At 45.2% G+C, this 22,411-nt stretch overlaps 1 protein-coding gene across 2 annotated transcripts in view; it reads left to right on the top strand.

Moving 5' to 3' along the window:
- The window catches only part of LOC142152766 (A disintegrin and metalloproteinase with thrombospondin motifs 2-like), a 775,540-nt gene that overhangs the window by 438,373 nt on the left and 314,756 nt on the right, over positions 1-22,411 (top strand). For both annotated transcript variants that reach the window (XM_075209748.1, XM_075209747.1), the window contains exon 13: positions 1,214-1,347. In XM_075209748.1, the coding sequence (XP_075065849.1) occupies positions 1,214-1,347 (134 nt within the window). The remainder of the gene's footprint in view (positions 1-1,213; positions 1,348-22,411) is intronic.

Here is a 22,411-nt window from a genome sequence, read left to right as displayed (position 1 = left end):
TTGGGCAGAGGTCTCTGGAGAGTCCCTCACAGGGACGGCAGAGCAGGAGTCCCCAGCTGGGATGGCAGAGTAGGAGTCCCTCACAGGGACGGCAGAGCAGGAGTTCCCGGCTGGGACGGCAAGTTGGGCACACCTGACGGGAATCCCAGACTGGGCACAGCACTCAGACTGGCTAGCACAGTGAAGAGCCTCAGAGCAGACAGTACTGTGAGAAACCGCAGAGCAGGCAGCACTGTGAGAAGCCGCAGAACAAACAGCACTGTGAGAAGCCACAGAGCAGACAGCACTGTCAGAAGCCGCAGAGCAGTGGTAACTCGGGCTGAACCGCATAGAGTGGCAACTTAGGCGAAACCGCATAGAGTGGCAACTCGAGCAAAACCGCATAGAGTGGCAACTCGGGCTGAACCGCATGGGACAGGGCCCTCTCTGGAGCAGACTGGAGGGACAGAGCCCTCTCTGGAGCAGACTGCAGCAGGAAACTCGGGCGCAGAGGCTGCGGCAGGAGACTCAGGTGCAGAGGCTGCGGCAGGAGACCCGGGTGCAGAGGCTGCGGCAGGGGACTCAGGCCCGGACACAGTGGCAGGAGACTGGGGACCGGACACAGTGGCAGGAGACTCAGAGCTGGAGGCAGATGATGGCACCTCAGAGCTGGAGGCAGAGGCAGGGACCTCAGAACAGGAGGCAGAGGCTGGCGCCTCGGAACAGGAGGCAGAGGCTGGCACTGAGGATAGGGTAGAGAGCACCCGAGATGTGCAGGGAGAAGGTAGAACTATTGAATACGAGGGGGTAAATGTATTAAGCATCGGATTTGTCAAATTTGCGATTTTCGGAGATTGTGGGGGCCATATTGAAAACGGCAACTTTATTAAAGGCAAAACATTTTTTTTTTTGATTGAGGGAAAATAGGTAATGGAGAGGGTAGGAAATGTTGGGAGGGAAATTGAAAAGAGGAAGGTGGAAGGCACATGTAGATAATGTTTGGAGTAGGGGCAAGGAAAAATAGAAGACAGACCACTTATGGGAGTAACTTTCGGGTATACCGCTACGTGGTAGTTAGGCAGGAAGCGGAAAGGTAGTAAATGGAAGGTCAAATTGTGATATAGGTTGAACACTGAAGAGGAGTGAGTGGAATGTATAATGATATATAGGATAACTGGATGATAGGTAGCTGACTGACGTGTAACTGACTGATGTGTAACTGACTGTCTTTCAGAAAAAGAAAGATGTCATCTTTACTGTCAGTCAAAAGAAACCGGAGATGTGGTGTACATGAAAAGACTAGCACATGATGGAACCCAATGCTCATATAAGGATTCTCACAATATTTGTGTGAGAGGTGACTGTCTGGTGAGTAATACACAAATATTGTTTATAGGACTTGAATTCAAATTTAACAAATGTGGTGTTTGTGTATGCTTTCAATAGCAAAATATTTATTAAATATTGTATGTTCTTCTACATTTGAACACAACAACCACTTTGCTAAACACAGTACTTGTTATTGTTTTTTATTGAATGGACACTTTAATTTGTTGTTTTTGACACTGAAATTATTGTATTTATTGTTAAGGGAACATCTGTTATTTTGACTTGACTGGTAATTTTTCATTATTAGGTCTTTTTATCTTGAGACAATATTGATAAGCTTTTTACCATTTTAGATTGTTTTAACTATTACAGTTTAGTGTAATAGTGTAATAGTGTTTAGTTTCTATTATTCGAGCAAGGTAGGGTTGGTCCCTTGTTTCCTAGTGAGACTTTTTTCTGTGGAGTTGAGCACCTAGGGGTTCTTTACATTTTGTAATTGTAGAATGTCCCCGCATATGAGCTTATGAAAGTTCTATGTCCATGTTAGGTAAGAAGTACAACCTGGGGGTTCAACTTTGTACATTGGTCATTCCTGTACAATACTATGGAGCTCTTTGGCCTTCCAAGGGACATGTATGGTCCGCTGAGTTTCTACGTTGTGTAGAGGTAGAAACTCCAGAGCTGGTGGTACAGTGACTGTATGCAAAGGTTATATAGAAATAGATGAGCGAACCTGTGTGTCCGGTCATCAGTGTTGAAAAAAGGGAATATGGGGTCTCATAGCATCTAAAACGGGCATAATTTCTTCCTCAGAGTCATTGGGAAAATTGGGGTACGATCTCTTTTCTAATAACCATGGTTTCTGTTACATATGGGGGAGGGGTGATACTACTTGATTCTTGAATTCAACTAGTATAAGCTTTCCATACATTTACATGTTTGCACAGTCTGTATTTGTCCCAAACTATGCAAGTTAAAAGAGCCTGCAATCAACAGGCTCAAATTTTATGACCGTTTATTCTGTTATGATTCCTAGTACAAATTCAGGGAGAGTAAGTGGTGTTTGAAAAAAAAAACTAATGTATTTATTAAGGCAGAGATACACGGAAAGCCAATTGGTGTCGACAAAAGTAAACAGCAACTCAGTTCATAGGAGTTGCAGGGTTAAGCAGCGGAAATAGGTATACTCTGACAACACAATGAAGTATAGATACAGTAAATGGCAAGACTTCTTCCATATAGGCAGCAGGTTCCAAGGTTTAATGGGTAAAAAGCAGAGGGTAACAAGTTAAGTACTGGTACAGGATGGCAGGGTTGCCAGGTAAAGCAGTGGAGCTGAAGACTTTTGTTACCAGGCGGGTGAGGTGATCTGCAGGCACAGATAGCAGAAAGGTCCAGGTAAGCCGGGAAGCTTGGCAGTGTAGAGTTAAGGATGGATGTAATGCCAGTTGTGGCCTGCGTGGAGATGGTGCTGTAGAGCAACACAGTGCAAGGGAAGGTGTAGAGGCAAGGCCGTGCTGTAAATCTGGAACACAGCTATTACAGATAAGTCCAATGGAACAGATAGTGGGGACCACGAACCTGAGGCTGGGAGGTGATAACACAGATGATAGGCAGAGTCAAACAGCAGGCAAAATGTTTGGTCCAGGCAGCTATATACATAGGGTCACAAGCAATAAGGTCAATCAAGGCAGCAGTCAGGGGTGGGCAGGTAACAGGCAGAGATTAAACCAAAGTATCAGACTGGAGCAGAATACAGGGTTTACAGACAAACAATAGCAGCAAGGAAAATCGTTGAACTGCTCAGGTTGCAGGGAAAGGCAGTCTGTTAAAGGCCAGCCACAGGAGCTTAGCATCCCGGAGCTAATAAAATTTACCCCAACACGTTAGGAGAGTGGTCCAAGGACAACAACAGCACCTAACAAATATGAATTTGATTCTTTAGGGCACAATGAGCCAGTATATGTTTTTTCAAAGTGGTGCAGCAGATGTGGAGTGGCAAGAGCAGAAGATCAGTCTTGCTGCAGCATTAAGTTGAAATGAAGCGGGAATAGATGGATGAGTGGAATGCAAGATAGCAGAAGCTTGAAGTAGTCAAGATGGGAGATGAGAGAGTGGATGCGAATTTTGTAGCATATTGGGTTAGAAAAGATAGTATTATGGCAATACTTATAAGGTGGAATTAAGATGACTTGGAGAGAGATGGGATGTGAAGAATAATGCAGAGTGTGGATTCAAGTGTGAAACCAAGGTAGTGGATTTAGAAGATTGAGGAAAATGTGATGTTTGAGGTGCAGTTGGACAGAGAGTCTTTATATTTGTGAGAATAAGAAAGAGTGCTAAATTAAGCATAGAGCTGGGCTAATATTCCCCTACAGGATCAAAATCAAACTCCTTACCCTCTGTCACTCACCGGACTGTGAGTGCTTCTTCCCGGACATTTAGGAACCGTGGCCGTCCTCCATCCTGAGGGACTGCGCATGCGCAGCCCTTTCTAATCCTTCAGTGTATGTTCCTTTAACTTAATTGGCAGATCAGGCAACACTCCCTATATTAAGCACCTGTGGTCAACACCACGTTGCCTGATCTTGGAGTCTCATTCCCCATGAGTCTCTGAAGGTGTTCCTGTGTATCCTCGTTATTCAGCGCTGCTGATTCCTGTGGTTTCCAAACCACTTCTACCTCTGTGGTTTCCAAACCACTTCTACTACTGTGGTTCCCATACCACTTCTACTCGTCTGTGTATCATCCTGACTGTTAGCTGATTCCTATCCGCTGCCTCCGTGCATTACAGTCTTCAATTCACATCCACTCACCTGATTATCATCGTGACTGTTAGCTGATTCCTATCCGCTGCCTCCGTGCACTACAGTCGTCTAACCACTTCAACTCTACCATATATTATTGTGACTGTTAGCTGATTCCTATCCGCTGCCTCCGTGCACTACAGTCTTCAATCCACATTCACTCACCTGTTCATCATCGTGACTGTTAGCTGATTCCTATCCGCTGCCTCCGTGCACTACAGTCTTCAACCTGCAACTCGTCTGTGTTTCATCGTGACTGTTTGGCTGATTCCTATCCGCTGCCTCTGTGCGCTTCAGTCTTCAGTTCATCTCAACTCTCCCGTGTTTCCTCGAGACTGCTGCCACTATTGCTATCCGCTACTCTCCGTGATCAACAGTTCCTGTTCAACTCTGCTCTCCCGTGTGCCATCATCACTGCACCTGCTGGTTGCTATTGGCTACCTCCGTGTGTCCGCAGAGACCTGCTGCTGCTACTCCTCAGCTCTACTCATCCATCTACTGCTGATCCGCTCTCCACGCTTTCCTGTGTTCCCGCTGGTCTCTACCCGCCTGTCAGCATTGGATTCGTGTCTCTCTACTTACCCCTCTGCTAGACCATCGCCATTCTCCAGGGTCCTCCAGGAGTCCAGTTCCACGCTCTACTGATTCCTGTATATTTGTTTCCCTGCTGGTCTACCTACCTGTGCGCTGCACCTACTAGACCACCGCTTCACCCATCCAGGGACTTTGCATCCTGCCGGCCTCCTGCCGTTCAGGTATCTCTGCACTCCTGTCTGACTGCCTGCTTCTGAACCACGGTATGCATACTTCTCATTGACTGTGCTGGTGTATTGCATATCTTGCTGGACTGTGTTGGTTCTCCTCTGGAGTTTGCTATCCGCTGAGTCTATTGCCATCATTGACTGTGTTATCTCGTGCTGGATTACTTCAAGAGACTTCCTATTATGGCAGTGCTGTTCAGTCATATATATATATATATTGTGCATATTACTGTGGATCAAAGTTAAGGTGCCCGTGTATATCTTGTGTTGCAGTCTCTCCCCGTGCACCTCCTCACATATATATTCAGTGGTACAACTTGCTAGTGGCAGACCACTGATCCCTGTTTCCAGTATCACCTGTTCCAGTATCCTCTCACATAGCAGTGGTACAACTTGCTAAACGCAGACCACTGACTCCCCGGATACCTCCACTTGGATTCCATTCCTTCACTCAGACAGCGGTACAACTTGCTATCCGCAGACCGCTGACTCTCATCACCTCCTCGTTTCTGTTGGACATTCCTCCTCACTTTAGCAGTGGTACAACTTGCTACCGCAGACCACTGACTACCTTCACGTGTCCTTTGTCCATACAGTTCCTCGTGTATTATTACCTCCATATTGCCAGTGCTGCTAGTCATAGACTTTCCTGAGCATCTCATCATCTGCTATTTCCTGTTCCGTGATCACCCTGCTACCAGAGTACCATATTACCACCTATACTGCTCTGGTAAGCCTATCACCTGGTGATCCCTAGGTAAAGACTCCTAGTGCCCGTGACAGTAAGATCAGGCCCATGACAGACCCAGATACGGAACCTACCGCTAAAGAGATGCTGCAGCATCTGGTCAGCCGTGTGGAGCAACAGGATGCTCGCCAACAGCTGTTACTTCAATGTTACCAATCGTTAACCTCCCAAGGAACATCTGGACAGACTGTTACAGCTAATATTGAAGCTCCTGTGCTTTCCTCCGTTTCCCCAGTGCCATCCCAGGTGTCTACAGCTCCCACGCTTCACCTGCCTACTCCGTCAAAATACGACGGGGACCCCAAAACTTGTAGGGGTTTTCTTAACCAATGTTCAGTCCATTTTGAGCTCCAACCTCAAAATTTTTCTACCCATCGTTCCAGAGTGGCCTATCTTATCTCATTGTTTTCTGGACAAGCCCTGGCTTGGGCCTCCCCTCTGTGGGAAAGAAACGATCCAATTCTACAAGATAGTGCCAAATTCATTTCCACGTTCCGAAATGTGTTCGATGAACCAGGTCGTGTGACCTCCGCTGCTTCCAGCATTCTTCGTTTGCGACAAGGCTCCCATACAGTAGGCCAGTATGTCATTCAATTTAGGATCTTAGCCTCTGAACTTCAGTGGAACACTGAAGCATTAGTTGCCGCCTTCTGGCAGGGGCTCTCCGATAAAATTAAAGATGCACTGACTACCCAAGAGCTTCCTTCGTCACTAGAAGATTTGATCTCTCTTTGCCATCGTGTATATATGAGATTTCGTGAAAGAGAGTCTGAGAAAACAACGGCTGTTAAAGCACCTCTTCGTTCAACCCCTCAATTTCGTCCAGCTTCACCCTCTGTGATTCCCATGGAGATAGGACGTTCCAAATTATCTTCAGAGGAGAGGAAACGAAGAGTAAAGAATAGACTCTGTATCTATTGTGCTGATTCCACGCATATGCTCAGCTCTTGCCCTAAGAGATCGGGAAATGCCAGGCCCTAACTAGTTCTGGAGAGGTGAAGTTAGGGTCCCTGGAGTCCTCTCCATTGTCTATGAAATCTAAAGTCTGCGCTTTTGATGTTACGATTTCCTTTGCTACCAAATCCTTTGAGTCACAGGCATTGATTGATTCCGGAGCAGCAGGAAATTTCATTTCTAAATCACTAGTGAATCAATGGTCCCTACCAGTGATTACTTTAAAAACACCCATTACTGTGATGGCTATAGATGGATCACGTCTCATCAATGGTCTCATCACCCAGAGTACGTCTCCAGTAACTCTTCAGATTGGTGTACTACACCATGAAGAAATTTCGTTTTTAATTCTTCCAGTTACGACAAGTCCGATTGTCTTAGGCCTTCCATGGCTTCAGTGTCACTCTCCCCAGATTGACTGGCGCACCCCTCAAGTTACGTCTTGGGGGTCTGAATGTCACCATCGTTGCCTTTCCCAAGTTATTCCTCTTAAAGTACAGCAATCTTCCATCTCATCTTCCTCCCCGGGACTCCCTCCTCAGTATGCTTCATTTGCCGATGTGTTTGATAAAGCTCAGTCTGAACGTCTTCCTCCTCATCGTTCTTGGGATTGTCCGATCGACCTTCTACCTGGCAAGACTCCTCCCAGGGGTCGGGTCTATCCTCTCTCGTTACCTGAAACTCAAGCCACATCTGAGTACATACAGGAGAATCTCCAGCGTGGGTTTATTCGACCTTCCACCTCTCCCGCTGGAGCTGGGTTCTTCTTCGTCAAAAAGAAGGATGGATCACTACGCCCTTGCATAGATTTTCGTGGACTCAACGCCATTACTATCAAGAATCGGTATCCCATTCCGCTGATCACTGAGCTATTCGATCGCATCAAGGGAGCTCGGATATTTACTAAGTTGGATCTTCGTGGTGCCTACAATTTAATTAGAATCCGTTCCGGTGACGAATGGAAGACAGCGTTCAACACCAGAGATGGGCATTACGAATATTTAGTAATGCCTTTCGGGCTGTGTAATGCCCCCGCTGTTTTCCAAGGCTTCATCAATGAGATCTTTCGGGACTTATTATATGTATGTGTCGTTGTCTACCTGGACGACATATTGATCTTTTCACAGGACCTGCCTTCTCATCACCAACATGTGGCAGAGGTCCTCTCCAGACTACGGGAAAATTCATTGTTCTGTAAATTGGAAAAATGTTCATTCGAGTTACCCCAGATTCCATTCTTGGGGTATATAGTTTCCGGAGTTGGCCTGAAGATGGATCCAGACAAAGTAAATGCTGTATTACATTGGCCCCAGCCAACTACTCTTCGTGCCATCCAGCGTTTTTTAGGTTTTGCCAATTACTATAGAAGCTTCATTCAAGACTTTTCATCCATTGCATCTCCTATTGTGGCCCTGACTCGGAAAGGGGCTAATACTAAGCAATGGTCATCTGAGGCTCTCCAAGCCTTTCAAATTCTCAAAGAGTCCTTCTCGTCTGCTCCCATTCTTCGACAGCCTGATGTGACACTCCCCTTCTTCCTAGAAGTAGATGCCTCTAATGTGGGCTTAGGAGCCATTCTCTCCCAACGCTCGGAGCAACAAAAATTACATCCTTGTGCCTTCTACTCTCGGGGTCTTCTGCCCGTAGAGAAAAATTATACTATCGGGGACAAGGAGTTGCTGGCCATCAAAGCTGCATTAGAGGAATGGAGATACTTGTTGGAAGGAGCTCGCCATCCGGTGACGATCTTCACGGATCATAAGAACTTGTCATATCTGCAATCTGCCCAATGCTTGAACCCTCGTCAAGCAAGATGGTCTCTTTTCTTTTCCCGTTTTGAATTAATTATAACCTTCAAACCAGCCGCTAAGAACAAGAAAGCTGACGCTCTATCTCGAGCTTTTGTGACGTCCTCTGATGTAGAAGAGGTTCCCAACCATGCTATTTTAGACCCCAAATGTATTTCTCTGGCTGCTTCATCCACCAAAATGCTACCATTTGGGAAGACCCTCGTGCCTCCTACTGTGAGGAGGAAAATCCTTTCGTGGTTCCATGCCTCTCGTTTTTCTGGACACGCCGGTGAACACAAGACCTTTGAGATTCTCTCTCGAAGTTACTGGTGGCCTTCAATGAGGAGAGACGTCAAAGAGTTTATTGCTTCCTGTGATTTATGTTCTCAGTTCAAATCCTCCCGCAGAACTCCAGCAGGGTTGCTGCGACCACTACCCATTCCGTCCAAGCCTTGGACCCATATTAGTATGGATTTCGTTACTGATTTGCCTCCAAGTAAGAATCACAATACTATTTGGGTAGTGGTAGACAGATTTTCGAAGATGGCTCATTTCGTCCCTCTGTCCGGTTTACCTTCCTCGTCTACTCTGGCTGAACATTTCATTAAAGAAATCTTCCGCATCCATGGATGTCCGTCTGAGATTGTGTCAGATAGAGGAGTACAATTCGTTTCCAGATTCTGGCGGGCCCTTTGTAAAACCTTGGGCATACGATTAGCACTCTCATCTTCTTACCATCCGCAATCTAACGGACAAACGGAACGAGTCAATCAAGATCTTGAGACTTTTATAAGGATGTTCTCTTCAGCCAATCAAGACAACTGGGTAGAATTGCTTCCTTGGGCTGAATTCGCCCATAACAACATGTACCATGAGTCATCATCCAAAACTCCATTCTTTGTGGTCTACGGTCACCATCCGTCTTTTCCGGAATTTCCTGCCCTCCCGCCCACCCAAGTTCCTGCTGTGGAGACTGCTTGTCAGACCTTCAAAAATATCTGGTCTCAGGTCAAAACCTGTTTAAAGAAGACATCTAACAAATATAAGTCTTTCGCAGATAAGAAGAGGCGGGCTATTCCACCACTAAAAATTGGAGATCGTGTCTGGTTATCTACCAAAAATATTCGTTTGAAGGTTCCATCTATGAAATTCGCCCCTCGTTTTATTGGTCCATATAGGATCATTCAAGTTATCAATCCAGTATGTGTTAAACTTCTTCTTCCTAAGAATCTTCGGATTTCCAATGCCTTCCATGTGTCCTTGCTCAAACCTCTCATCATCAACCGTTTCTCGACTCCTCCCTCAGCACCGCAGCCAGTTCAAGTTCATCAGGAGGAGGATTTCGAGATTACTGAGGTATTGGATGCAAAAACTTCGCGAGGAGTTCTCCGTTTCCTCGTTCATTGGAAGGGCTTTGGTCCTGAAGAGCGTTCATGGATCAAAGCTGAAGATCTTAATGCTCCTGCCCTTCTGAAGAAGTTTTATTCCAAAAATCCGGACAAGCCCGGTTCCAGGCGTTCTGTGCCCACCTTTAAAAGGGGGGTACTGTCACTCACCGGACTGTGAGTGCTTCTTCCCGGACATTTAGGAACCGTGGCCGTCCTCCATCCTGAGGGACTGCGCATACGCAGCCCTTTCTAATCCTTCAGTGTATGTTCCTTTAACTTAATTGGCAGATCAGGCAACACTCCCTATATTAAGCACCTGTGGTCAACACCACGTTGCCTGATCTTGGAGTCTCATTCCCCGTGAGTCTCTGAAGGTGTTCCTGTGTATCCTCGTTATTCAGCGCTGCTGATTCCTGTGGTTTCCAAACCACTTCTACCTCTGTGGTTTCCAAACCACTTCTACTACTGTGGTTCCCATACCACTTCTACTCGTCTGTGTATCATCCTGACTGTTAGCTGATTCCTATCCGCTGCCTCCGTGCATTACAGTCTTCAATCCACATCCACTCACCTGATTATCATCGTGACTGTTAGCTGATTCCTATCCGCTGCCTCCGTGCACTACAGTCGTCTAACCACTTCAACTCTACCATATATTATTGTGACTGTTAGCTGATTCCTATCTGCTGCCTCCGTGCACTACAGTCTTCAATCCACATTCACTCACCTGTTCATCATCGTGACTGTTAGCTGATTCCTATCCGCTGCCTCCGTGCACTACAGTCTTCAACCTGCAACTCGTCTGTGTTTCATCGTGACTGTTTGGCTGATTCCTATCCGCTGCCTCTGTGCGCTTCAGTCTTCAGTTCATCTCAACTCTCCCGTGTTTCCTCGAGACTGCTGCCACTATTGCTATCCACTACTCTCCGTGATCAACAGTTCCTGTTCAACTCTGCTCTCCCATGTGCCATCATTACTGCACCTGCTGGTTGCTATTGGCTACCTCCGTGTGTCCGCAGAGACCTGCTGCTGCTACTCCTCAGCTCTACTCATCCATCTACTGCTGATCCGCTCTCCACGCTTTCCTGTGTTCCCGCTGGTCTCTACCCGCCTGTCAGCATTGGATTCGTGTCTCTCTACTTACCCCTCTGCTAGACCATCGCCATTCTCCAGGGTCCTCCAGGAGTCCAGTTCCACGCTCTACTGATTCCTGTATATTTGTTTCCCTGCTGGTCTACCTACCTGTGCGCTGCACCTACTAGACCACCGCTTCACCCATCCAGGGACTTTGCATCCTGCCGGCCTCCTGCCGTTCAGGTATCTCTGCACTCCTGTCTGACTGCCTGCTTCTGAACCACGGTATGCATACTTCTCATTGACTGTGCTGGTGTATTGCATATCTTGCTGGACTGTGTTGGTTCTCCTCTGAAGTTTGCTATCCGCTGAGTCTATTGCCATCATTGACTGTGTTATCTCGTGCTGGATTACTTCAAGAGACTTCCTATTATGGCAGTGCTGTTCAGTCATATATATATATATATTGTGCATATTACTGTGGATCAAAGTTAAGGTGCCCGTGTATATCTTGTGTTGCAGTCTCTCCCCGTGCACCTCCTCACATATATATTCAGTGGTACAACTTGCTAGTGGCAGACCACTGATCCCTGTTTCCAGTATCACCTGTTCCAGTATCCTCTCACATAGCAGTGGTACAACTTGCTAAACGCAGACCACTGACTCCCCGGATACCTCCACTTGGATTCCATTCCTTCACTCAGACAGCGGTACAACTTGCTATCCGCAGACCGCTGACTCTCATCACCTCCTCGTTTCTGTTGGACATTCCTCCTCACTATAGCAGTGGTACAACTTGCTACCGCAGACCACTGACTACCTTCACGTGTCCTTTGTCCATACAGTTCCTCGTGTATTATTACCTCCATATTGCCAGTGCTGCTAGTCATAGACTTTCCTGAGCATCTCATCATCTGCTATTTCCTGTTCCGTGATCACCCTGCTACCAGAGTACCATATTACCACCTATACTGCTCTGGTAAGCCTATCACCTGGTGATCCCTGGGTAAAGACTCTTAGTGCCCGTGACACCCTCACATTTTTAGCCCTCATTCAATCCTTTCCTCCCTACATGCTGTTCTCCTCTCTGCTCTGCCACCGATCGCTGCCTCCTCTGCTTATTCACTCCCACCTTCAAGACCTCTCATGTGCTGCTCTTAACTTGTGGAACTCACCCACTTTCCATCTCTCTCTAAGGCTTCAAATGGGTTCAAAGCCTATTTCTTTGCAACAAAAACTACCAGCTCTCCTGCTAACCCACCACTATTGCCCCCTTCACCCTGTCTAGCTCCCTCTGTGTCACCCAATTTGTGTGCTCCACTCTAGATTGTAAACTCTCATATGCAGGACCCTCATCCCTCATGTTCTCTTTCTTTTATTACTTATGGCACCGGCAGACCTGTGACTTCTCTCTTTTCCTCAATTAGTGGCTCTGCTATGGTTTTATTCCAGCAGGTAAATGTATCAAGCTGTGAGTTTCCTGCGGGTTTTAAAAGTGGAAATGTTTCCTATAGCAACCAGTCACTTTCTAGTTGTCATTTATTTAGGACATTTTACAAAATGTTTGCTAGAATTTGGTTGCTATAGGCAACATCTTCACTTTTCAAACCCTCCAGAAACTCGCAGTTTGATACATTTACCCCCAGGTGTCCAGTTCATAATGGCAATTAAAATGTTTGTGAGTTATGGGCAGAGCTTCACATTATTTCGACTACAAAGTATTTAAATTTATTCCCTGTCTGAATTACTAATAATTCCCCTTTTTCCATTTCCAATGATCTTTGTATCAATTGTAGAGGAAGTCTAGAAATCCTGTTCTCTGTAACTTGTGAAGATAGAAAGAAACATGAGTATACATTATACATTTATGTAAATCCATGTTATGTCCGCTTAGCTATTCTTCCCAAGAAACACGCTGTGGAACCTCTTTAAACAGCTTTAAAAACATTTTTTAGTGTATTAATAAACAACTTTGCTGGGTAGCAGATCTGTATATCCACTACTCCTTTAATTTCTAACTCCAACCTAAGTTGGGTAAATGAGTGCCCCTACTGCCACCAAAGGCTAATACATCAAAATTACCATGCTACCACTTTTGTTAAGTTACTTGTTGATTTACCTGTCACAGCTTGAAACTGTATTATCATATTTTATATTTATGGCCTCTGGCTGTCACACTTTTAATGGTGAATAACATATTATCTGGGTTTCCGTTTTCAACTAGATTTTCCAAGGATTATTATTTATGGTCACAAATATGAACATTTCTGTCTGCAATAAACAAACACATATTTTTAACACATTGGGGTTTCTCTATTTCTAGAACCCCTGTGTTACTTGCAATTTTGGATTTGTTACCTGTTCCTTATGTGAAATTGTAGGAGTTCTGATGGCATTCTTCTTTTTTTCACCAGCGGGTGTCCCCTGCAATTTTGTTTTTGTTTTGTTTTTAGGGGGGGGTATAAAGGGGGGAGGGAGGGAGCATGCTGACAGCTGTCAGCAGCTCCTAGTCCCCGGACAGTGATGTCACACACTGTCCCAGCTGCCTGTAGAGGAAGAAGGAGGAGTTCCAGCTCTGCACCAGCTCGTTAGGTAGGTATGCTGACCTAAGGGGTGGGGCTTATGATGTGTGTGTATGGGGGGTAAATAAGTGTCTACGGGGATTGTAATGTGCTGAAGGGGTGGCGTTTTAAATGTTATGTTTTATTACAATGTATGCATCATATGCTGCATGCTAAAAATTAAGAGGTGCTCCAAAACTATATATATTATAAAGACACAGTCATGCCCTTATATTAAGGTTGCATCTAATGAACGGTCATTCCGCCAAATTAAATCTGTGAGAGGGGGGGCATGGTGTTTGAGGGGCTACATTTTAAAAAGTATTAAAACTATTAAACTGAAATTTCAGAAAAAAAGAATAAAAAATTACAAATTAGGAATAATCTCGCCGTTATTTTCCACTTCCTGTTTTGCAAAAGTCACTGTTTTTCTGTTTTGTTTTTTTGGGAGAGCGTAACTTAGTGTACAGGAGGGTTAAAGACTTTGGGCTAGATTTACTATCAGGCATGTTTGTAAACCCGCCGACTTTCGACGGGTTTGGCGGCGGTTTAGCCATCGCCGGATTTACTAACGGTAAACCCGCCGTCCAAACGGCCAGAAATGATTTTTTCAAACCCGCCTCTTTAGAAAGCTCCATGACGGTTTCAACAATGTTCAACATACAAACAGCCGGATTTACTATCAGGGGGTTTATAAAGCCGCTGGAAAACTGCCATTCAAAAAACCAAAATGAAAGCGCTGCTTGTGAGCGGCGAGATTGTTCAAACAGTGTGCTGTTTGAGGTATTTTGTCAATCAGAACAGAAGGGAAAGGGCCATTTCATGTACAAAGTTTGCTCCTTTGGGATTGTATATGTAAAATGGCCACAGTGTCTTGTAATTTCAGTGTACCTTTTTTTTTTTGTGTGTGTTTTCCCACCATGCAATCTATTTACTGATTTCCCCATTTGTTGTTTTTTATTTTTAAATTGCAACAAATCCTCAAGAATACTGGTGTTTGTCCAAAATCAGGATGCACAATATGTCATTACATAGAGTGTAAAAGCAATTTTAAATTTACTAAATAAAAAATAGGTTTCTGGCTGATGACTCCTCTGCTGCATCCTCAGACATCTGCACAGCACAAATTCAATGAGTCACATACCCACTAGTAGAGGTGTGTTATAGTGTACCTTTGTACTCTTGTAAACCAGGTTCAGGTTACTAGAATAATCTGGTGGGGTGGCTATGTATGCATCTGAAAAGGGGTCTGATATTATCCTGGCTGGCTGTTTGATACATAATCTAGCATTACATCAATTTACCCCACCGATTATTGCAGTAGACAGTGAACAAGTAGGGGTACGTGTCCCATTTGGTGATGTGCAGAGCACACAGGGGTGGAGGCAGAATACAGACCGTCTCATTACAATCATCTTTACTTTACATGTAAGTGCATACTATGAGAAACATGTATTGGTCTAAAATGTTTTGGATGTGAGTGTTTTTTTATTTTTTGCCCAAATGTTAACTTTTAAACAGAGGATAGTGTGTATTCCTCATGTAGTAAATGTGAACGTCCCTAGAAAGTTACAGGCACATGTCAATGTGTAAGTGAAATTAGTGCATTTTTCTTCAAACCAGTATACTCTTGTTTAATTTGATGAAAAGAAAGACTGAGAGCATTGAAATTAAACAGCATTTATTACAGTTTAACACAATAAAGGTTAATTTCGAATGCATACACATGCATGAAAAAACATTAGAAGAAAGTAAAAAAAAACCCACTAGCGCCGCCTTTTCGCAGGCAGATCACCACCTTAGAAGCCACTCTCTCCTCTCCCTCGGCCACCCCTGGTGCGAGCACCTCTCCTTGGAGGAGTACTCTGGGCTGATCTGCTAGGCGTACTAGCGGTACTGGTGGTGGCAAAAGAAATAGGTGTCGGCAAGCGGGCAATAAGTTCCTGCTGTATTTGCCCTGCCAGCCGGGTCACATTAGCATTCCCCTCACGAACTGTGGAATGTAATGCCTCCACAGCCCCAGTCATTTGGGCCATCTGGAAATTGGATTGTTCCATTGCATTTGCGAGACGGTTTAATGCAGCAGGGATCTGGCTATTGGTGCAGTGTATCCACCTCTACTGGGCCGCAATTTGTGACATGTGCCTACTTTGACTCTGCATAAAGGTGGTTTGCTGCTGCTGAAAAAGCCCAATAGACAGCGCCATTTCTCTTGCTGGATCCATAGTTGGAGGTGCAGGTTGCTGGTGTGATGGTGGTTCAGCAGGCCCAGGTGAAACATCATGGAGGCCAGGCACAGGGGCATCCACTGTTTGTAGGGTGATGAGTGCCTCCTCCTCTGGCTCAGGTGACATGGTCAAGGACTGTCGCAGAGGTACCTGATATGATGAAGGCCCTGTGGATGAAAAGTCACTGTAAGTATATATGATCTAATATGTTTGTATATTGCATTCTGAACACTGGATAGGAAAGATTAATCTTTTTTCAAAACAGATTGCTTCACAATGTTTGCATTCTTGATTTCTTCTCATATGCAACCTGCTTAAGGATGCACCTTTTTATCTTTGGAATAAACATTCTCAATTGGGCTATGTTTGGGTGATGGGGTTAGAAAAGCAAAATCTTTTTACAAACAAATATGATGATGCAGGCAGGCAAATGCTGCAAGACCGTGCTTTGGGATAAGCTAATACTATTTTCAATCTCCCTCTGTGTAGTATATGATGAGGGAAACTTACAAAAATGCGTGTTTTAAAAAGTATAGATGTTGCCTATAGAAACCAATCAGAGTTACGCTGACATTTTGAAGATTTTGAAAACAAAATGTTACAACCAAAAATTGGTTGCTATAGGCAACATTTGTAGGTTTTGAAACACGCCTGATAGCAAATCTAGCCCTATGTTCTCATAGCAAACTATATAAAAGGCAAAACATATAATATGGACAACAACATTTGGAAATAAAAACATCTAACTACATTATTTCGCACCTGCTTGCTCTTCAGAGGCAGAATCCCTCAGTGAAGGTGGAGGTGTAGACCTGGGACTGGGCGTTAACTCTTGTGCAAGCTATTCTGGATGTATTAGAAAAAGCATACAATGTATTTGCAGCAAAAAGCAAGTCACAAATATACTGATTTTTTGAAAAATGTGTTGGACGAAATAAAAAAGCACTTTAAAAATAAAAAAAACACTTTTAAAATAAAATAGCACTTTAAAAATAAAGACGACACTTTTAAAATAAAAACACATTTTCAATAGTGTTAACGTAAAAATGGCAAATAACTCACCAATTACTTGGCCAAACGAGGGCGAATCTGTGTCTTGCACATTTATCCCCTCAACAATCTCGGCCGGCATGATCTGGCGCAGCTCCTCCTCGTAACTAGTATATTCCATATGAAGAGGGGGGCCACCACCCGTTCTTCTGGTTGACCTCCTTTCCGCGGCCATTTTTTCCTTGAGTCTCATTTTGATATCAGAGAATCTTTTGCGGCAGTGAGCCACTGACCGCTTTAGTGGCCCCACCGCATTCACTGCATCACATACTCTAGCCCACAATTGGTGGCGCCGCCTTAGCGGAGTCCAGGCTGCCAGATTTCCTAATATCACCTCATAACAGGGAACTATGTGGTGCACCAGAACACAATTTTCGTCGTGGGAGAAACGCACATTCCTCCCTGTCTTGGTCTTCCTGCCCTGTCCTGTCTCAACCTCTTCCTCTCCCTCCTCTGCCCCCTCAACCTCCATCTCCCTCTCCTCAGCCTCTGCTCCCCTCCTCTCTCTGGACATATTCACAAATAAATGTGAAACACACCAAACACATAAAGACTTACAAACACAAAGGACAAACTACACTAACTACAGACACACTCTCAACACAGTCACACACAAGTAACACAGGCAAAGCACAAGTCAAATACAAAAAATACAAGACAGAAAATAAATGAAAAAATAAATGTACAAAACAGAAAAATACCACAGGACTACTCACGCTTTAAACAGAATTCGAAACACCAAACCACCAAACTCCAACTCAATCCAACTCTCACCAAACCACAATCCTCCAAACTCCTCTCACAAAACTCTTCAAAACCCTATCAAAGAAAAAGTGGCAGGCCAGTGGTTTATATAGGGCTTGTGATGTAAAATCTCCTGACTTTGAAAATAGCCAATAGTAACAGGCCATGAGACAGGTGTAATTTTCAAAAAAACCGCCTTCACACGAAAGCGCCGTCATTTAAAGCAAAAGCGCCTTGGTCAAATCAAAGCCGCCGGCGGCTTTGAGCATTACAACCCGCCGTGACATCGCCGGCGGCTTCAAATTGAAGATCAAATGCGCCCATTAGTAAATCCAGCTGTTTGCAATGCAAACCCGCCGGAAAACCGCGGCGATGCATGGCGGCTTCAAGCCGCCACGCATCCCGCCTGTTAGTAAATCTAGCCCTTTGAGTTTGTTTTATAAGAAAGCTATTATGACAGAGGAGTGCCTTTGAGGGTTTAAAATCTTGAGAAAGTTATATTTTTTTTACAATTTGGTAAAATATGCCCCATTTTAAAGATAGGGGATTTCATAATATAATGTTGTACATGTCAGTTAGTGGTGTGTGCTGGGTGTACTCAGACTGGCTTCACTTGAGAGCACAAACATGGCTAAGTCTCTGGCTAAGAGATTTTCATCTCTGAGCTGAAGAAATGACCCACATTTTCTAATCACAGGGGAGCTGGTTAGTGTTTTGGGAATATGGGAGGGGCAATCTATATTACTACGTTCACTGTTTCTGCAGTCCAAAAAAATAGGAACTGCAATCTATATTACTACGTTCACTGTTTCTGCAGTCCCAAAGTGTGTGTGGTTTAGGGGTACGCTCTCTTGTGCTGCGTATAATGAAGTACAAAAATTTGGAGGATAAAGTAGGGAAAGATCAAGACCCACTTCCTGCTAATGCTGAAGCTGCTGCCACTAGTCATGACATAGACGATGAAATGCCATCAACATCGTCTGCCAAGGGTGATGCCCAATCTCCTTGTAGAGGGCATGTAAAATCCAAAAAGCCAAAGTTCACTAAAATTAGCAAAAAAAGAAAATTGAAACCATCGCAGGAGAAACGTAAACTTGCCAATATGCCATTTACGACACGGAGTGGCAAGGAACGGCTTAGGCCCTGGCCCGTGTTTATGACTAGTGGTTCAGCTTCACCCAAGGATCTAAGCCCTCCCCCCCTCTAAAAAATTTAAGAGACTTAAGCTGTCATCAACAACACAGCAAACAACTCTGCCTTCTAAACAGATAACATCACAAATCCCCAAGGCGAGTCCAAGGGTGTTGGTGGTTGCGAAGCCTGACCTTCCCATCACTGTGCGGGAAGAGGTGGCTCCTTCCACCATTTGCAGCACGCCCTCTGCATATGCTGGAAGGATCACCCACAGTGTAGATCCAGATTTGGATAATCAAGGTGTCAATGTTGTTCACCGGGAGGAGGATATTGATGTAGCTGGCGCTGAGGAGGAACTTGACGAGGAGGATGCTGATGTGGTTATCTTAAATGAGGCACCAGGGGGGGAAGCTGTTGTTGTCCATGGGATGAAAAAGCCCATCGTCATGCCTGGTCAGAAGACCACAAAATCCACCTCTTCGGTCTGGAGTTATTTTTATCCCAATCCGGACAACAATTGTATGTCCATATGTAGCTTATGTAAAGCTCAAATAAGCAGGGGTAAGGATCTTGGCCACTTAGGGACATCCTCCCTTATACGTCACCTGAAGAACCTTCATAATTCAGTGTTTAGTTCAGGACCTGTGGCTAGGACCGTCAGCAGTCCAGGGACACCTAAATCCCTTGGTCCTGTTGGATACACACCACCAACACCCTCCTCGTCAACTTCCTACACGATCTCCATCAGATATAGTCCTGCAGGCCATGTCACCAGCATGACTGAGTCCTCCTTAATCCGGGATTCATCCGAGGAATCCTGCAGCGGTACGCCTACTACTGCCGCTGCTGCTGCTGGTAGTCGGGCATCTTCCCAGAGGGGAAGTAGTAAGAACGCTACGTCTTTCACCAAACAGTTGACCGTCCAACAGTCGTTTGCCATGAGCACAAAGTACGACAGTAGTCACCCTATTGCAAAGCGGATAACTGCGGCTGTAACAGCTATGTTGGTGTTAGACGTGCGTCCGGTGTCCGCCATCAGTGGAGTGGGATTTAGACGGTTGATGGAGGTATTGTGTCCCCGGTACCAAATCCCGTCTAGATTCCACTTCACTAGGCAGGCGATACCCGGGATGTACAGAGAAGTACGAACAAGTGTCCTCAGTGCTCTGAAAAATGTGGTTGTACCCACTGGCCACTTAACCAAGGACATGTGGACAAGTGGTTCAGGGCAAACGAAGGACTATATGACTGTGACAGCCCACTGGGTAGATGCATCGCCTTCCGCAGCAAAAGCAGCAGCTGCATCAGTAGCAGCATCTCCACAACGGCTGCTCGTGCCAAGGCAGGCAACGTTGTGTATCACATGTTTTAATAAGAGGCACAACGCTGACAACCTCTTAGAGAAACTGAGGGAAATAATCTTGCAGTGGCTTACCCCACTTAGACTCTCCTTGGGATATTTGGTGTCAGACAATGCCAGTAACATTGTGCGGGCATTACATATGGGCAATTTCCAGCACGTCCCATGTTTTGCCCACACCGTTAATTTGGTGGTGCAGCATTACCTGAAGAGTGACAGGGGTGTGCAGGAGATGCTTGCGGTGGCCCGCAAAATTGCTGGACACTTTCGGCATTCTGCCAGTGCCTACCTCAGACTCGAGCAACATCAAAAAAGTCTGAACCTGCCCTGCCATCACCTCAAACAAGAGGTTGTGACGTGCTGGAACTCCACCCTCTATATGCTGCAGAGGATGGAGGAGCAGCAAAAGGCCATTCAAGCCTACACAGCCACCTACAACATAGGAAAAGGAGTGGGGATGCGCCTGAGTCAAGCGCAGTGGAGACTGATTTCCGTGTTGTGCAAGGTTCTGCAGCCGTTTAAACTTGCCACACGAGAAGTCAGTTCCGACACTGCCAGCTTGAGTCAGGTGATTCCCCTGATCAGGCTGTTGCAGATGCAGCTGGAGAAAGTGAGAGAGGAGCTGTTAAAACATTGCGATTCAACAAAGCATGTAGCTCTTGCGGATAAAGCCCTTCGTACGCTTTGCCAGGATCTGAGGGTGGTCACTCTTTTAAAGTCAGAGGAATACATTCTGGCCACCGTGCTCGATCCTCGGTTTAAAGCGTATGTTGTGTCTCTGTTTCCGGCGGACACAAGTCTACAGCGGTGCAAAGACCTGCTGGTCAGGAGATTGTCCTCTGAAGAGGACCGTGACATGCCAACAGCTCCTCCTTCATTTTCTTCAACACCTGTGGCTGCGAGGTAAAAGCTCAGTTTTTCTAAAAGACCCGCTGGCGGGGATGCTGAGAACATCTGGTCCGGACTGAAGGACCTGCCAACCATTGCAGACATGTCTACTGTTGCTGCATTGGATGCTGTCACAATTGAAAAAATGGTGGAGGATTACTTTGCTGACACCATCCAAGTAGACATGTCAGACAGTCCTTATTTTTACTGGCAGGAAAAAAAGCCAGTTTGGAAGCCCCTGTACAAACTGGCTATATTTTACCTGAGTTGTCCCCCCTCCAGTGTGTACTCGGAAAGAGTTTTTAGTGCAACGGGGAACCTGGTCAGTGAGCGGCGAAGGAGGTTGCTTCCGCAAAACGTTGAAAAAATGATGTTCATAAAAATGAATTATCAATTCCTCAATCAAGTACAGCACTGGCCTCCAGAGACTACAGAGGGACCTGTGGTTGTGGAGTCCAGCGGGGACGAATTGATAATGTGTGAGGATGAGGAAGTACACACTGAACGGGGCGAGGAATCAGAGGATGAGGATGAGGACGACATCTTGCCTCAGTAGAGCCAGTTTACTTTGTACAGGGAGAGATGAATAGCTTTTTTTGTGTGGGGGCCCAAACAAACCAATCACTTCAGCCACAGTTTTGTAGGCCCTGTCGCTGAAATGATTGGATTGTTAAAGTGTGCATGTCCTATTTCAACATCATCAGGGTGGGTGGGAGGGCCCAATTACAATTCCATCTTGCAACTCTTTTTTTGGCATTATGTGCTCTTTGGGGCCTAGTTTTATCTCCATCAGAGGTAGTCCTGCAGGCCATGTCACCGGCACAGCTATGTTGGTGTTAGACGTGCGTCCGGTGTCCGTCTGTGTAGTGGAATTTAGACAGTTGATGGAGGCATTGTGTCCCCGGTACCAAATCCCGTGGAGATTCCACTTCAATAGGCAGTCCAGAAATATTAGTATCAGATATTAAACTATGTTCACTGTTCCTGCAGTGCAGAAATATTAGTATCAGATATTAAACTACAATAACTGTTCTTGCAGTGCAGAAATATTAGTATCAGATATTAAAGTACGTTCACTGTTCCTGCTACATCAAAAAAGCATGAACCTGCCCTGCCATCAACTAAAACAAGAGGTAGTGACGCGCTTGAACTCCACCCTATATATGCTGCAGAGGATGGAGGAGCAGCAAAAGGCCATTCAAGCCTACAAAGCCACCTACGATGGGGCACGTGTTTGTGCCGCCCACTTGTGGCACTTAGCTTAGTCATCCAGCTACCTCGGTGCAACCTTTTGGCCTAAAAACAATATTGTGAGGTGTGAGGTGTTCAGAAAAGACTGGAAATTAATGGAAATGATTGTTATTGAATGTTATTGAGGTTAATAATAGCGTAGGAGTAAAAGAAAACCAAAAAAATGGATTTTAGCACTTTTATGCTTCTTTAAAAATAAATCAGAACCCAAAACCCTAAATCAGAACCAAAACCTTTTGTCGGGTGTTTTGGCAAAACAAATCAGAACCCAAAACCTCAAGCTAATCAGAACCCAAAACACAAAACACAAAACACTAAGAGTGGCTGGTGCACACCCCTAGTTTTCACACACACTGCTCCTACCC

This window comes from Mixophyes fleayi, chromosome 4 (assembly GCF_038048845.1).
Source record: "Mixophyes fleayi isolate aMixFle1 chromosome 4, aMixFle1.hap1, whole genome shotgun sequence".
In the NCBI taxonomy this organism is placed as follows: Eukaryota; Metazoa; Chordata; class Amphibia; order Anura; family Limnodynastidae; genus Mixophyes; species Mixophyes fleayi.
The sequence above is the reverse complement of the archived record's forward strand: the minus strand, read 5'-3'. Positions and strand labels throughout refer to the sequence as shown.